Raw genomic sequence first — 13,558 nt, forward strand, 5'->3', positions numbered from 1 at the left:
AGGTTGGGGAAGGCTGATCTACAATATCTTGTCTTTGAAAAGCCTTTACATGATGCCAGCCCACAAGAACAGCTACAACACTAGGGCTTTTAAGTTGATAGCCACATTTATTAGCAGATTTCTGGGAGTGTCAGTATCAGAGGAGCATGGAGGGACCTTGTAAAATGCAAGACTTTGCTCTATACATCCCTGGAGCCATCAATATCCTCCTGGCTTGATCATGCTAACTCTTTGACAGGGTAGAATCTGAGAGTACAAGCATTATTTTGGAAGTCTTGCCGCCAAATAAACAAACAAATAAATAAATAACACTACTGTTTTTGCCAGGAAAGGAAAGGGGCTTGTTTTGTACTTCATTCAGGACTACTTGAAGGAGGTATGGAAATACTGGAAGCCTGCCACTGAGTTTCAAAGAGCCTTACAAAGGATACATCATTGCAGTGCTACATATGTACTCTGTTTCCTCCCTCTATTTTCTTTGCTCATCCTACTTTGCTTTAGGGAGTATGCTAGAAAGATGTAAAAACTAAAGTAGGTCAATTTTGGTTCTCCTGGTACTGCGGAGGGAAGGCAGCATGTGGCACAGAATAGATCTTATCACATTTCTCCAAATTCCAAGCACTGCAGAAATTCAAGGAAATGTGCATTTGCTGACTGAGGGTCAACTTCTCTTTGTGTTCAGTCCTTACTTACTCAGAAGACCTTGTAGTGGCAGCTGAATGCACTAAACCACATTCGGAGTACATAAAAAGTAGGAATCTGATGTGACAGGGCAATTAACTGTACAGCTTGGTCGTCTCAATCAAAATTCCCATGATAATGAAAAATTGGAAGGGATTTTTCCTATGTGGCCATTTATCTTGTGGCAAATGAAACTGCTTGCTTTCCAAGTGAAACACTCTCAGGGATTCTCTTCCAAAGGTCTTCAAATAAAGTACAATGAGCAAAAGAATGAGAGATTGTGCCAATACATGCACAAAAACATGCAGAATGGGAAATTTATCGATATGGCTGCAAATCCGAGTCCTGATACACTATGAGCAGCAAAACCAAATTTCATTTAATTGATTCTGTACCACCATCCAAGTATAATAAGGAATAAAACTGGTTCAGTTATACTGATATCCCACATTTGAAAGGAAAATCTCTCTGTTGGTGGAATGTACACAGAAGGAGAGAAATCTGTAAGAATGCCAAGCTCACAGCTCTGCACTGGGTTGATGGGATTCATATCAAGAGATCTGATTGATTGAGTGATTGATTGATTGCATTTATATACCACCCAAATAGCCCAAAGGGCTCTCTGGGTGGTTTACAAACATTAAAAACCCCAAATTATATTTGTTGCTATAATTTGTAAATGAGGAGTTCCCTGATTATCTGAGGGAGTTGCTTTTCCCGTGTGAGCATCCATCTGTTCTTTGGCCTTGCTATCACACACTGAAGCTACCTGACCTTCCCAAGAAGAGCCTTTCAGTTGCACTGCCAGAACTTCAGAGCTCTCTTCCTCAGGAGAGGCCAATGGGTCCACATTTGCTCCCTTTCTAGAGCAGGTTAAAGCGATTCCATCGCATCCTGCTCTGCTCTGTCCTGTTCCTCCTAGATTCTATTCTGCCTTGTTATTAGCAATAGTAGCTGTCATCCTTATAGAAGTAATAGTAAAATGAAGTGAGAGAGAATGGAGAAGGGGGACATATTTTTAAAGGGAATATGGAAACCGCCTATTGATTTTCTCTGCCTTAATTCTTGGAGATGATGCGGGGCCTCTCAAATCTATAGTAAAAAATAAATGACAGATTTGATAGACTGAGTAGACATCTTTCAAAAAGTGGCATGGATAAATGGAAATTATTTGAAGCATGAATAGATGAGATGAGACTGTTCTTTAGAGATGGCAAATTAATAAGTGTCTGTGCTGAGAAATGAGCGGTGCCACGGCAGAGAGGCGTGGAAACCAGCAGGCTCATCAGGCCTCACTAAGGTCACTGGGCCTCCTGTGGTACGGCCGACTCAGGGGATGGAAATTGGCGGTTCCGGGAAAGGGACTGGCTCTGCCTGGTGTCTCAGGCTTGGTGAACATGGCAGGAAGGAAAAGCACAGCCCTGGCAGGTGCCCCAAACTTGCTCCCAGCAGTGGCCGGTCCAGATGCTAATGGGAGGCCTCCATCAGGGCAAGGTTGTCCAGCTTTCCCCTGCATGTACTTCTCTTCCCAGCAACTGGTTTTCAGAATACCATCCCTGAATTTGAAGCTAATGCCCATGCCCCATAAACTGCTCCAATCCCATAGGCTCTGGGCTGTGAAAACGGCAAAGTGGCAGAGAATTAATTAATTTGATCAAGAAGTACTCCAACTCCCATGATCTCCAGTCATTGTAGCTGGCAGTCAGGAATTACAGGATGTGCTGCCTAGCAAGACTGGGAGGGTCAATGCTTCCACCCTTGCACCAGGATGGGCAGATGCCAAGAACACTTTAAGGACTGGACAGAAGTGGGGACTTCTGCAGATGCATCTTCACATGCAGGAGCCAAGGGAAGGACATTTGCAGAAGTTCCTTCTTCTCCCCAGGTGGGTTAGGAAGTGCTGAGGATGTCTTCCTCACTGGCCATATTAAAAATACCCAGAACTTATCCCCTTATTTTGGCACTTGAGCCAGAAACCTCTCCTCCTCAAGTGCCTCTCCTCCTTCCTAGCTATAAAACTGCAGCAATTAGAAATGCAAAACACACACACACAAAGCCCTAACAGCTTGCTGCTCTTTCATGGCACCCAAAATCAGCTGTGTGTGTTAGCCACCACATTTACCTAATGGCACTGGGCCAGTTCACACAATCAAGCAGCCTATTGTAGCTTATTTAAGCCACAATGTGCTGCAGTGCAGGTGGCCAATTGGAATATTTAAGCCATTCCCACAATTTGTCATATCCAAACCCAGTGTGGGTGAGTTACTGGCATGGTTAACAATTCCACCTACAACACTGAAGCCCATAATTTGTTAATCATCCTGTGAACAGCTCTTAAAATGACAATGCCCTTGTTAAAGAACATTAACCACTGCGGGTTCCTCAGGGAAAATGGAACCCACCGTCTTCCATAGCCTCCGTATCCACAAGATTCTCGAGGTAAGCTCAAACAGCCTTTATTTGTAAGTCTTTGCCTTTAGTTACCCCACTGAAGCCCAGCCAGCCCAGAGGGACCCTTCCCCTCTTCCCAGCTTTGCATCCCATAATGCCCAACAGTCTTGGTCTGAAGAACTTACCCTTCAGGTTGCACACCTCCTTGAAGCAGGGCTTGCCTGTCCCTGTGGGAGAGGCTTCCCCAGCCTCCCTGTGCTTCCCTACCGGGAATTAGGTCCAGGCTTGGAGATGCCCACAGTCCTTTCCTCTATCCCTGCTAGGACTGTCCAGACTCCTTGCAAAAGGAAGCCAGGGCAGTGGACTGCAGAAGGGACCCTCTCCTTTCTCCTGGTGTGGCATCCAGCAATTCCCTCTCCTCCTTCCAGCCCCCTCTCCTGCTCCATCCCAGAACTTAATAGCCTGTTCTGTATGAGTCAGAATCTCCTCTCCCCCAGCTGGGCTGGACTAACCTCTGCAACTGGAAGCCCCCTCAGGCAGCCTTCCATTTCAGCTTTATTCTCCTACCTGGCTGCTTGAAATCTACAGACAGAGCATCAGGGTGACTTGACCCAGAGAGTCCTGGCAGCCTCTCACACATAGCAACAACCCACCTTTGCCAAGTGTGAAGGCAAGACAAGCCACATTTGACTATTCAGACTAGCCAGCCCAACTCAGCACATGTTGCCTTATTTTGGCAACATCCCTGAGCTACACAGGGAAGCCACTTCCTGTGTTTCTTTCTCATCCCCAGCAGGGCAATTCATCTATTAGTCTCTCATTTTGCAATATTAGAAACTGTTGGTATATATTGAAGCATGTTTAGTGGCTTTCTGCAGAGAATTCTAAAGTAATTCCCTCAGTAGTTAATGTTCTTTAACAAGAACATTGTCATTTTAAGAGCCGTCTATCATTTTTTGTATTAGAGCTTATTTTAAAAAATCAAATAGAATTCGTTTTGGGAATCGGTAACCAAGGTACAGCTTTAATATTCCCATTGAAGTATTATGACTTCAATACAACATTAAAGAGCCCTTCATCAGAACAGTTTTTCCCACCACCACCCTCAACATTAAAAGAACTCTCTGTTCTCTTTGTGTCTAAAAAAACCCCACCCATGCACACGAACTAGGATCAAAATGACAATGATAAAATAGTGATACAGCATCTGTTTTTCATTTGGGGTTTAAAACAAAAGAGCAAATTGAATTAGCATAAATAATTTTAATGGGAAATTAACCGTGCAATCATGTGGTCTGTAGGAGTGTAGCTCAGGGAAAACAGGATACTGCAGCTCACCCACTACTTGAATGCAGAGGGAAGGCCATCAGTGGGGAAGGAGGTCATCCCTTGGACATCTCCCCCAGATAGCAGTGGGGATTTCCACTCCTGTGGCTGACCTGCCAGTGGTGCCCAAGAAAACAAGACTGGGTTTCTCTGAGGGGTTGTAGGAGATAACTGAAGATTGGTGAGGTCCCAGGAACCCTTGGAGGTATTGGGAGAGAAGGCAGGGGAGAAATGCCCCCCCCCCCCCCGCCGTTCTGCACCTTCCTGCATGAACCAGCATGGATAAGGAACTGGTGGTTCACTGCTGGGGACCTTCTACCACCATGGACTAGGAATGGCTCTGTCCATCTGCTAAATAGTATATATGCCTGATAGTTAAAAGGACAGCACAGAACTCTTAATCAGCTATTTTATAAACCAATCCATCTAACATTTTCGGTTTTAAGCAAGTGCCATTCAAATATTCCAGTCCTGAAATCTGCAACATCGGGAAGTGAGCACAGAATGCAGAGTGCTGGCATAACCATGCAGTAATTCATGCTGCTTACTCAAAGGCTGCCACCTTTTCTATACAGGTTTCCCTTCTGTGCAAGCAGCAGCAGCCTAATAATTGATTTCCTGGTTTGGAGAGAAGTGGTGGGGAAGGATTCCATTATTTATTAAATTTATATCCTGCCTTTCTGCCTGAACATGTGCTCAGCAGAGCTCACAATAGTAACATACAAGTTAAAAACAGGATCTTAATTCAAACATGATTTAGAACCATTAAAAACACAGTGAAAATGAACCATTAACACTCTCCCCTTCAGTGGCAGACCCGTTTGCATACTTTAAGGCCTGCCTAAGAAAAAACATATTTGCCTGCTAGCTCCAGACCAGAGCTAGTAAGAAAATGGTAGCAAGCTCCAATAAGTTGCATGGCATTCTGCATGATTTTTTCTCTTCTGGCCTTGTTTTGTTTTGCTAGCACTATGGCAAAGGGTGTGATTCCCATTAGAAGTAAACACCGTCATGTTTAAGGCAGCCACTTTAAAATCAAGGCAGTTTAACTTGTTGGCGGATTACATTTGTGTATTACAGTTGCTATAAAGCATAAATGTACATCCCCTTTCCAGGATCGGAAAGTGTGATTTCATGACTTTTTCATGCTGCTTTTTACAGCATGTCATATTCAGTACTCAGCTTTCATGTCTAAAGTGATTGTAAACATGATCATCATGGATTATAGGCTGCAACATTGCACGAATCCTTGTCAAGGAATTGAGTCACAGATCCAGCCCTTTTATTCCATCAGCTTAAAAAAAATCCCCATGACATTCCTCTGCGTTCAAGTTTACCTAGGTGCACAACTCAGGCAAAGATGAACCATTCCTGGCACCATCCTAGGCAGATTTTTCTGAAAAGCTATCTGACAACTCCCAAGCTGGCTTGGAAATGCTTATTGCTGGAAGTTGTAGGACTTGTTTTCTGCCTGCACCTGCTTGGGATTGTCCCCTTAAGGGTGAAGATCGAATGTGTGATGAAAGTGACTTGAGTGTATCTTCTCCACCCAGAAAAGCAATGCCTTCAAAAGTAGCCCAGCCATTTTGAACCTTGGGCCTGGGAGCTGAATATGGCCTGCTTCAGGTTCGGCCTGTCCTCCCAGCACTTCCAGATGGCTACACCCCATCCCCTCCCCCCTGACTGCCTAACTGTTTGGTGGTTTCCCAGCTTTTACATTTCCCCCTTCCCCATTCTATGTAAAAATGCTGAAATGCATCCCCTGAGGCTGACTGACTGGCGTTCAGAGTTTGAAGCTGGTATTTGGGGCCCACCCCTTTTCCTTCAGCCCTGCCACCCACTGGAATGGGGTTCCCAAGGGCTTCTCCAGAATCAAACGTGGAATGTGTGTGTTGAAAAGGGCTGAAAGACCTTTGCCAGTGTAGCAAATGTGTATTCAAACATCTCACGCTCCCTCAGACTGAGTCAAACCCTTGGTCCAGGTAATAGCCTGCTCCAACCCGGTTCCTTCAGATATTTTGGACTTCAGCTCTCAGCAGTTCCAGCCAATATGGGCAACAGTCAAGAATGCTGGGAGTTCTGGAAAGACCAGTCTATGCTGACTGACACCAGCTGTCCAAGGTTTAGGACTGAAGTCTTTCCCAGCCCTGCTCATAGATGGCAGAAATTGAACCTGGATCCTTTAGCATGCAAAGTATAAACTCTGCCATGGAGCTAGAGGCCCAGCTTGCCTGCCTGCCCACCTTCGCTCCAGGCCTCTCTGATTTCAACAAGAGAGATTTAAGGAGGTGATTAAGTTTCCTATCAAAAGTTTTGAAAAGCTTAATTTTGGCTGGATTCTTCTCCTGAGCTGTTGCATTATCAAGCCAGTGAAATTTCACCGTCATTCTTCTTTTACTGATGTCAAAAGCTAGACAACCTGGTTTGATGAGCTGGCACAAATTTGGCAGGTCTCCTCTGTGCCAGGGCATTGTGCCAGGGATGACAAACAAAAGACTAATGCCTGGTACATCACAGCAGGGCTGGGCAGAGCTACTTCCTAACTCAGTTCTGTATGGGCAAGGAGGGGAGTTACTGCAGTACTGTGGATGTTGTATCTGCCCTGTATTCTTAGGACATTTCAAATAACACATAGACAGCTGCAGGTGCACAAACCTTTTGGTTTGGCTCATGATCATAAAGCGTTAGAAGGGGATTGCGACTGACAGAGAACATAGGAGAAGAGGAAACGTCCCACTTGCATGAGACAACATGCAATTTGTGAGAACAAAAATCTCCAGGCACAGTCTGTTGAGGATATCATTAAGACTGGAGTGTTCAGCCTGGTTCACCTGACCTGTGATCCCTGCTTGATTGACCATAGATGTACCCATCTTCAGCTGGCTTGTGATGCATTTCAGAGTGCCCAGAGAAGTCAGCGGTGTGATCTGGTGCCTCTGAAATGGAGATTGGAGAAGTAGCCAGTGCTGTTTAATGGAATATGTCAGCCCTATTGTGAATCACTGGAATTTGGCAAGTCACAGCAGTGACACGTCCAACCCTTTACATCAAGAATGAGCAGAAAATAGACAGCCAAACATTCTGGACTTCAGCCTTCAGCATTCCTGACAATTGCCCAAGTTGGCAGAAGGGCTTCTGAGAGATGAAGTCTAATACATACATTTTGCCCAGCCCTCTTCACATGTAAAGGTTACAGTTGGTTGAAAATAATTCCAAATAAATACATATGACAAAAAATCACAAATGGCAGCTGATCTATAAAGCTCTTCATCCACTAATTAAAATTAGTAACTTTTGTTTTTCTTTTGAACTGAAGATCAAGATAGGGTAAAATCTAATTTGGATCGCACTGTTTATCTTCTATAAGAGTTGCTTTATGTATAAGCCCAGTCCAATCTAACTACTTGTTTATCTGTTTATCTTATCCAGCATTAATGTATGCAAGCATTTTTGGAAATGTATCTGCAATAATCCAAAGACTGTATTCAGGGACTGCACGGTATCACATGCAGATGCTGCGTGTAAAAGAGTTTATACGCTTTCATCAAATCCCAAACCCTCTGAGGCAGCGACTTGAAGAGTATTTCCAGCATGCATGGACATACACAAATGGCATTGACATGAACATGGTATGTGAATCTGCTTTTGACAACTCAAATATGTATGTTCCTAATGGCACAGAAGGAAGCATAAGTCTCATGACTTTGGATGGCCTTAGTGATCCGAGTTCACAATTTGCTCCAGGGTTTTGGTCCACATTCACACCATTCTATATTTTTGTTGTATCATGTTAACAGCCATTAATTGATCAATGTAATGTGGGATAGCTTCATAAACCATTCCCACCCTTTTTGGGCAAATGTAGTGGCTTGGCAGAATCTGGATTTGGCCATAGGGCTTAGTTAGTCTATATAATTTCTAAAATCCTTCCCTACAAAGCCTGCTTCAGAGCCCTCTTGGCACAGATCACATGAGCGATTACACTGTTATTCCCTATCAGGTTTAGCCATTCCACAGAAAACATCAACTGCAGCTTTTTTGCTGGAAGGACGATGGGTGATAAAGGGTAACACGCAATAAGAAGCAAGAGATGTTTCAGTGGACAATGGAGAGATGCCCTGAGATGCTTAAGGGACAGAAATCACTTTAGGGACAGCTGCATGCTTCTTGAGTTGTTTCTTTTACTGAAAAGCAGACTCAAAGACATCAATTGAAAGCAGAAGCACAAAGTAAGGAGTGGTACATAATCCACTCTGCCTTGCAGGGAGAAAAGCAGCCGGTGTGTGTGGGTGTGCCCATATATGCACAGGTGGGCACACACATACAATATCAAGCCCACAGGAAGAGAACTGACTAATTGGCCTCTCTCTCTGTTCTTCTCCATTGCTGACTGCAAGGTTGCTTTTCAGTAAAAGGAAACGTACCTTCAGAGGAAAGAAGCATGCCAATGCATGTAATGTATTTGGTCCTAAATCAACCAGAATTTTAAAACTTGATCCATGTACTATCATTGGTAAAGTGCTTTGTTTCAAATCACTTGGGTTGTGCTGAAATAGGACTTAAAGAAGCTTTTGATCCTGATACTTTTTTAATGCTATCCTTTTCACTCTGGTGTGACAAATGTATATGTCTCTTCAAATGGCTGGAGCCCATATATTTTGTTCCATGCCCTGGTGTGGGGAAGGACTGTGGACTCTTTGCTCAAGCTAGAGCTAACAACATGTGAAGGCTCAGGTTTGGGAATGGGAATCCACTAGACTTCCTCAGCTCCACAGGCTTCAGCCTGCTTTCCCTCTGTCCTAAGCCGGCCTTGTAGTGCAAAGCACTTGCATGGCCATCTCAGAGGAACTAAGTCCACAAGGCTGGCTTGCATACATCCAGTTTGGTGTGTACACACCTGCTCTACAAGTGGACTTCTGCTTCCACAAGTGTGACTTGTGAGCTTTGCATAAAGAACTGTATATCTTGCGTACTTTGCTCAAAGAAGGGTTTGCTAGCATTCCTGAGCACTCAAAGAATTGTGTGCTCAGCTTACCTCCTCGCCAGGGCCAAGTGTGGGAGAGAAGTCCAGCAAGAGCAAGAGAACCGTATTCTGGCTGGATCTTCTCATCCCTAGCTAGATCCCTCCATATGATGAAGCAATGGCTTTTGAAGCTGAGGTGTTTCAAAGCAGTTTGTGATATGGCCTCCAGGGGTTCAAAAACCCCATTGGGTACACAACGTATTTAAACTATCTTATGCTGGAGCATTGCAGAGTATGATCTTAGTCGGAAACTGTAGGTTGGTTCTTGGAGGGAAAAAACCAGAAGTAATAATTTGAAGCACAGTTTTTCAATTGCTTCCCCACTCCTTTGTCAAAAGGAGAAACCAAAATCAGAATTCCTGTTAATGGAACTTCAAAGCCTGAGCATAGAAACCTCTGGCTTCTACATATAAATCCAAGCTAGTATATTCTAGATTTGGGCTTATACTATAAGCCCAAGCTAACCTTGAACTTCTACATATGACTTCTGCATAAAAGCCCAAGCTGACTTATGACTTTCCACATACAAGCATAATAATACATAATACATTCCACACTGTACCAAGTGAGGGTGGTAGGATTTGCAAAAATATCCATTCCAGGCTTAGAAACAGAGGAAGCTGCCTCATACTGACGTAGACTGCTGGCCCATCCAGCTCCACTCCAGGGTTTCAGAAGGGAGCCTTTCCCAGGCCTACCTCATGATGCCAGAAATGGAACCTGGTGCCTTAGGCAAACCAATCATGTACCTTAGCTCTTAGCCAGGACCCTTTCCCTTTCCCTTTCTCCAAAAACAATGTTCTTTTCCTTGGGAGCATGATTGGAAGAATAATGCATCAACAGTATCCATTTGGCATGAACCTATCAAAGCTTTTGGAAAGAATTATTTCCTGCATCTGATGAGTACTTTCATATTCAAGAACACAAAGACTTTCCTAAATTTCAGTGTGAGAGCAAACTACACTCCATAGGACAGTTTTGGCTAGGAAATTGTATCAGATATTTATTGCTTTGTACATAAGCTGTTATTAGAGGATGTGTTTCTATGGGCAAATATAATGAGAAGTAGATATTAAAAACTGCAAAAACTGAGTCTATGTACAGATGAAGATTTCAATAGGAATAAATGAGCTGTTCCCCACATTCAACTACTTCTCTGATGCAACATCAGTCATTTAATGTCCACAGGATCCCATCATTCTCAGAATAAATCAAAATGATCAGTATTTCAAAATAAACATGTCTATTTGCAGAGATGCTGGCTAATCTTCTGGGACCTTGCTTCAACCTTTCCAGGCTATAGCTCAGAGTGAATGTGTAATTTAAAAAATGGCTCATCTACAAGCATGGTAGGACACATAAAGAGAACATGTTGCACCCAATGGTCCATGGCAGCTAAACTATGTCGATCCTTTCAAAAGGTGTCATCTGTCCACAGCCTACTTGTCCCACAATTATCATATAATAATGATAATTATAATTTAGAAATAAAGTCTCTTTGAGTTGAGATGGTCCAAGAAAGCTTTTAAAAGTCGAGATATATGCTGTCGATTTCAGGAAGACGTTGCATTCTTTGGCATTAATTCCTGTGTCTCAAAGACAACTTCCCCAACAGCTGAATTCATGCTATAGAATTAAACCAGAAGAAGGAAAAAAGGTATCCAAAGGAAGAAGTCCCAACTATTGCAGGGGTTTTAGATTTCTCCTTCTTTTGAACTGTGCTGCAAGCACCGATCCTGTTAGAACCTAACCAGTTTGTTGAGATGGGGCAGGTATGAGGCAAGTCTTGTGCAGCATCGAGCTGACTAGTATTGCAAACCAGCTGGTTCAAAAAGTCCTCTGACTGGAAGCATCCTAATGCAGCCCAGTTTCTATGTGGACCAAACGAGCAGAATCAACACTCCCCAAGGTTGCATCACAGAAATTGTGACTCCAAAGCTCAGATTATCCCAGCAGAAGTGTCTAAACTTGAGTAAATATCAAAGTTCACAAGAGTATCAGTAGATAAAGTTTGAGTTGATGTGACCCATCTGATTATTTATAAAGATATCCAATAATAGAAATGACACTAAGGGGGGGTGCAGTTTTAATTCATGAACAGTGAAATCTTGCTCGTGTCTACCCAGAGCTAAATTCCATTGAATTTATTTAGGCCTGTTCCTGTGTAAATGAGTATAGGATTGCAGCCTAATGCAAGTGACATCTGTTTCGAGAAAGGTAACATATAAATCGCAGCTAGATCAGTGCATGATGCAAGACTTCACAGTTTGGAAAGCAGTTCTGAATATGTTATCAGCTCATATCCATGAATTTGCACATTGGGATGTTAAACAGACATCCCAGTTTGCAACTCTGTGGATATGAGATAACACGCAATATTTGCTTTAAATCCAGTATGAAACAATAAACAGAGTTTAGTGGGTTGCCTTGTAGTATTTTATTTCTTATGCTCATGAAATGCAATTCATTTAGGACAATAACTGAATTATATGTGTGTGTGTGTGTGTGTGTGTATGTGTGACACACATAGATATATTCATATATGTACCTTAGTGCAAGGTTGATGCGCTAATTGTCTTTTGTATATTGTACTTATGAAAGATTTATCTCTTTCTTATCTGCTTCATATCTTAATACATGGAATAACACCACCCACTGGTAAGAGCAGGAGGTATTTATATCCAATTTAATTCCAGTGTAAAAAAGAATATCCATGTTAACTGTTGAGTTTAAGCTTGTTTTTAATGCTTTCTCTTTTAAGTTATAACGTTTTTTGCATGACAATATGATAGATATAAAGGAAAAAATAATATTGGCAAAATCAGACATGGGGCAAAAAGCAAAACAAAACCAAACAACAGAACTAAAAATATGTAAACCAAATATTTGCTGAAGATGCCTGTCAATTTTCCATGGTTTTCTCCTGCAACTTTGATCACTTTTCTCTGCCCAAAAAAGGTCGTGTGCATATTGTCAACTGTTCTGTAGAAATGTCACATTCAGATGAAGCTGTACACACCCACCACTCTGTGCTTTCTTTTGTGCTGGTGCCTTTTGTTCACACCACATGCATGCTACTAGCAAGGACCAACTGCATTTTTCCTAGGCTCAAAACCATGTGCTTACATGATGGACTCGTGCGCTGCTTTGAGTTGCTTATCCTTGCATGAGGGTTAACGTTGAAGAATTTCTCATGGCATTTGCATGCAGATCTTCTGCTTATACCATGGAAGTCGGCAGAAGTGTGCAAATTCAAAAGCAGACTGCATGAATATTGTGCAGTGTTTCTGGTCAGTTTCAATTCCGCAAACTGATTCAAGTCAAGAACGTAGTGATGCCAGTTTTTGGCTGTGAAAAGATGAATGCGTATGTGTTACTTAATTATATACATCTTCATGAAAGTTTCTTTTCTTTTTGAATGCCTTTTTTCCTAAGTGTGAGCATTAATACACAGGAAAGAAAACAAGAGATTTTTCACCCAAGAAGAAACAAAGCTGTTTGATAAATACAACTGCTTTCATGGAAACAGAGCCTTAAGATGTGTATTGAAATGGAACAGACAATATGCCTCCATGTCCTAATTTTAAATGACTAATACATGAAAGATATGTTGTCATTTTTGTATTGAGATGTACTCAGGAACAAAGTAATACTTTCATTACTTTTTCTTTGCTTCATTTCTCCATTTCTTTTGTTGTACCTTTGAGTGACCTGATTTGCACAACACAAGGGTGATTAATAAGCCATGCTGCCTTTTTAACCACCCTCACACATGCCATTCATGTGCTGGCTTTATTCCCCTAATTATGACAATCCAAACCCAGCAAGAGTGACTGGCTGTGTGGTTAACTAAACACCCAGCAACTGTACAATAGACTGTGGGCTCTGGGTGGTTTGCTAATAATCCTAACCACACACTCACATCAGGTTCAGGCACTGGGACAACCCACCAGGCTCGTCCAGGAGCAGTTCAGAAGTCACTGTGGCTTATTAAGCACACTTCTGTTGTGCAAACCCTGCCCATGTATAAGATATTTTTGGCAATCTGTGCCTCTGACAACATAATTATATGCAAGGATTGGATAAATAGGATTTGGAATTGACTTTAATCAGGATCCAAATCCTGACATAGAATGG

At 42.6% G+C, this 13,558-nt stretch overlaps 1 protein-coding gene across 1 annotated transcript in view; it reads left to right on the forward strand.

Moving 5' to 3' along the window:
- The window catches only part of KCNH7 (potassium voltage-gated channel subfamily H member 7), a 323,164-nt gene that overhangs the window by 258,341 nt on the left and 51,265 nt on the right, over nt 1-13,558 (forward strand). The window contains exon 8 of the mRNA XM_044417898.1: nt 7,828-8,027. Coding sequence (XP_044273833.1) covers nt 7,828-8,027 — 200 coding nt within the window. The remainder of the gene's footprint in view (nt 1-7,827; nt 8,028-13,558) is intronic.

The sequence above is a fragment of the Varanus komodoensis genome, unplaced genomic scaffold (genome assembly GCF_004798865.1).
Source record: "Varanus komodoensis strain SLA01 unplaced genomic scaffold, ASM479886v1 scaffold9, whole genome shotgun sequence".
In the NCBI taxonomy this organism is placed as follows: Eukaryota; Metazoa; Chordata; class Lepidosauria; order Squamata; family Varanidae; genus Varanus; species Varanus komodoensis.